At 44.8% G+C, this 4,469-nt stretch overlaps 1 protein-coding gene across 1 annotated transcript; it reads right to left on the bottom strand.

The window, feature by feature from the left end:
* Window positions 1-607: 607 nt before the first annotated feature.
* LRRC10 (leucine rich repeat containing 10) lies at window positions 608-1,471 on the bottom strand. The gene has a single exon (XM_073331360.1). The coding sequence runs from the start codon at window positions 1,469-1,471 to the stop codon at window positions 608-610; it is 864 nt and encodes a 287-aa protein (XP_073187461.1).
* Between the last annotated feature and the right edge of the window lie 2,998 nt (window positions 1,472-4,469).

Raw genomic sequence — 4,469 nt, 5'->3', positions numbered from 1 at the left:
TGTTAGTTGGGGACAGTCAAATGATGTTTGCTACAAGAGGGGGTCTTGACAAGCTGCTGAGATCCCTTTCATCATTTGCATGAGAAACACTTCTTTTGATGCAGGCTACATAAGGGGTACGGTGGCCAGTGCTCACTTACAAGTGCTACAGCGTGATCAGGGGAAGGAAAAACTCACTCAGTCATGCTTTCTTAGGCGGCATTTGGAATAAAATGGATTTTGCTAGATGCAAATCCGTTCCGTCACTTCAAAGGGTCGGCTTTATACAGTATTTTTCACCTGCTCATCCTACAAAAGGAAGTGCTGGGTTTTAGCCCTAAGTTTGGAGGCTTTTGGGATAAGAGGGAGAAATTTGATGGCACATCTATTTAAATAGCTACACCTACTAAATGAGATCATACAGGCCTCTAAAATACTGTTGTGAAGAACAGTCTAGGCACTATCGTGTGCATTTAACAGCTGAGGTAGCAGGAGGTGAAGAAATGCTCTATTTAAAAGGCATTTTTGCTGTAACCAGCCAGAGGTGCGCAAATTCCGTGCAGCCAGAGGAGAAGGGCACAGGTGACAATTTGCCAGCTGCCCATGGCAGCACCAGCCTGGCTGATCCTTAGCAGGGCTGGGGCTGCTTGTCAGGGGGAAGTGGCAGTTCCTTGTCATCGGTCTCCTCCTCCCTGCCCAGCTCGGAGCGCTTCCTGGGCTCGGGGGTCTCCTCCGCCCACCTCCCCACTCTGCGCACCCCCTTGGCCACCTTGGGTGCATTCCTGCAGGGGTTGTGGTCGTAGATCACCAGCTTGAGGCCGGGGAGGTGAGCCAGGCTGGGGAAGGACCTGATGGCGTTGCGATCCACGTCAATCACCTCCAGGAAGGGCATGTGCAGCAGCACCGGGGGGAAGTCAGCCAGCAGGTTGCCGGAGAGCCAGATGGTGCGCAGCTCCTGCAGGCACCGCAGCCCAGCGGGCAACGTGCACAGCGCGTTGGAGCCGGCGTGCAGGGTCTTGAGGAGGCTCAGCTCACACACCACCTCGGGCAGGTAGCTCAGGCAGTTGGACTCGAGCCACAAGGTTTTGAGATTCTGCAGGAGGCTGAGCTCCTGGGGCAGGTCACAGAGCTTGTTGTTGCCCAGGTAGAGGATGCCCAGCTGCTTCAGGGTGCACACCACCAGGGGCAGCGCTTTGAAGTTGTTGAAGTCTAACGCCAAGATCTGGAGGTTCTGCAGCTGTTCTAGCTCTGGGGGCAGCTGATGCAGGTTATTGTCGCTCAGGTACAGCTTGACGAGCTCCCTGAAGGAACAAACATGCAAGGGAAATCTCCTCAGCTGCCTGCTGCTCAGATCCACCGTTCTGTCAATTGGCATCTCTTCAAGGTCTCCCAGGAGGTATTTCTGACAGTCGTCAGAAGGGATGAAGGCAAGGATTGCTCTCAGCGTGTTGCCCATACTGAAACTGTCTGCATTTAAAATCACTGCTACCATGTGGAACCCGGAGCATCAGGAACTCTCCCCGGTTTCTACTTTGTGCACTGTCCTGCTGGTATTTCCTTCTTCCCCTTATAATACACAGTTTACATGGCAACAGTCATTAATCTCAAGAGCTCTGAAATGTTGCTGATAACCGAATGAGTGCTTGGTGATGGGAAGTGCAGACAGCATGACTTTCGGAGAACAGGTCTCTCTCACACACAGCAAAGAGGCCATCTTCCCTGTGAAGACTGTAAAAGTTCTAAAATTGCACTACACTTGACCAAAAATAGTTTCTCAAACGCTCCCTGCCTCCCTGTAGATACAGCCACACTGTCTGCGCAGCTGGTACCAGCGCTGGCGATTGGCTAAGGAAAGTAAACATCGCTGAAGAGTAGTTTAAATTAAGTTTAAAAATTCAAACATTTAATCTTGTAGCAGACTGAGTGGGACTGTCAGATGGAGTCTGATTCCTGTTTAGAATACCTGTCAAGACTCAAGTAACTTTCCAGACCAGTGGAACTTTTATGGAGTTACTTTGTGAAGTGCCAAATACACATTTGAACAGTGTGACCTGCCACCCAATACTTATCTCATACATTTAAGATAAATACTTGGCAAAGTGCTCTTTAGCTGCCTCAGTATTTACTTTCTTAATTTAACTGTATTTACTAGAGCTGCTGGGACTTTTAGCTGTGTGCCGTCTTTTTGCTAAATTGCATTTGGGTTATACTGCCTGAATCCCATATACAACACATTCACCATCACAACATGCCTCCATTCTTCTAACCTCCTGCCACTAACTCCCAGTGTCTAGCTGCCCTTTCATCTGGCAAAAGACTTTGTCATTAAATCCATGGCAATGTTTTCATAGAATCTCAGAGTAGGAAGTACCTCAGGAGGTCATCTAGTCCAACCCCCTGCTCAAAGCAGGACCAATCCCCAATTTTTGCCCCAGAATCCTAAATGGCCCCCTCAAGGATTGAATTCACAACTCTGGATTTAGCAGTGCTCAAACTGCTGAGCTATCCTGAGCTTAAATGTAGCCAGTTATGGATTTGTACGCAGTAAAACCTGCCTTAGAGACCACCTCTGAAGAGAGATCACCTGTCACGAGCGACTGCTTGCAGAGGCCCCAGAACCATCACTCTCTGCCATGCAAACTTTTGAAGAGAGACCACCTCTTACAAGCGACCACTTTTGCTAACTCCGATGAGTGGTCGCTCTTGGCAGGTTTTACTGTAGTACATTCACTGTTGTTACTAATTTAGATATTCAGTCTGCAAACTTTGGTGCATAGCATCCATTCATTTGTAGAGGACTTCCAGTCTTTAGAGAGCAGCTCAATAGATGCTTCGAACTCTTGGGTGATTCTTTTTATAACACTCTTGCAAATCTTCACATCAGAGGTTCAGAAGAACTTTGATTTTTGAAAGAGCATTTCCAACAGATGGAGTTGGATGTTTGGTTTGATTTCAGTTCACACATCAAATGGCAGAGTTTGACTCTTTATCTGCATCAGTTGTGATCAAGGGAGGCTATTTTCTTTAAAGTGTGTACAACTCCTTTCCAGTAGCACCTTCAATGTGCTAGGTGCTGTACAAACACAAAAGAAATCATGGTCGCTGCCTTGAACAGTTACACTTAGTGGCGGTGGTGAGGAAAGTCAGAACAAACAGAAGATAGGGAAAAGGGGAAGAGCAAACAGTTAAAGTGGCCTCAGAGCAAATGTCTACATCCTGGTCATACAAATTTGCATTGATACTGTTTGTTTTTAAATGTACTGTACTGGCAATTCCAAATTATCTTACAGCCAATCCATCATAGTTAGTTGTACATGTGTCATAGTAGAAGTTGGTCTGTAGCAGAGATTTGAATGAGGAGAGGGCAGTGATGTGGGGGACCAGGTCTTGAGGCATGTTCCATGCAGAAAGGGTGCTATGAAAGAAGGCCTGAAGACACTGATGGGAGAGACAGATAAGTGGCATGCTGAGGCTGGATCTACTGGCAGAGCAGAGCGGATGCTAGTGCATCAGGGTGACCTGAAATGAGATTCAGGCTGATAAGCAGGAATGGGCAGAGTTATCAGGATCTTGAAGGCAAGGCGAGCTATTGCAAGTGTCTGTTGGCTTGCTGTAAGGATCAGTATTGAAAACATTGTCTTGAATTAGTAGACTGGACAATGGCAAAGCAAGTGATGTACCATACATATGGCAGTACCACAGTAACAGTGGAGTTTCCACTGAGGAACCTTCAAGTGGTTGCTGCATTTTTTTATAATGCAATACTGTGCTGTATTTCAGCGAAACTGTGTAAATAGCACGTCAGCACTGTACTTTCATAATCTCTCCTTTTCTAAGCAATTATCATGGAAAATTTAGATACTTTGGTTTTATGAAATCCCTTTAATCTGAAATACTTTGATGTATCCCAGTTTAGCATCTGCATTTTAATCTGTTTTATGACACCCCCCCCCCACAATTTTTATGAAAGTTTTGAGCCTTTCAAAACCCTCCAAAATGTACCTGATTGTGTCTGTCAAAACACACAGAGAAAAGACTATATTTTGGTTAGTTGGCATACATCACTTTTTAGTGGTGTGAGCTATGATAGAGAACACATCCATGATATAGGTATTTCCATAATAATATAAGGGATTCAGATACTGTGGTGACCAGTGTGGTACAAAAACCTAGGTAATAACTTTTTAGTTATTAATATAGTTTGTTTGAAGTGTAATTTTCCTTTTACCAGTGTAGTATGGAGAAAAGAAAAAATATCTCTCTACTTTTTTGTCTTATCAGCTTGGCATTTGTATATGAAAGTATATGTTTGTATATTTCTAGAGCATATTTCAGGAAGATTTTTTTCTTTTAGTTTTTAACTAAATATATATTGGGAAAACTCTGGGTTATAGTTTAATCATTGCTATAGCTTATCAAAAAAAGTCAGAATGACCTTTTGTTGCTGCATTTTGTGCTTTTGTTGGCAAAGTTAAAGTCTGTTTGGAACA

This window comes from Lepidochelys kempii, chromosome 1 (genome assembly GCF_965140265.1).
Source record: "Lepidochelys kempii isolate rLepKem1 chromosome 1, rLepKem1.hap2, whole genome shotgun sequence".
In the NCBI taxonomy this organism is placed as follows: Eukaryota; Metazoa; Chordata; order Testudines; family Cheloniidae; genus Lepidochelys; species Lepidochelys kempii.
This window is presented reverse-complemented; position numbering and strand designations above follow the sequence as displayed.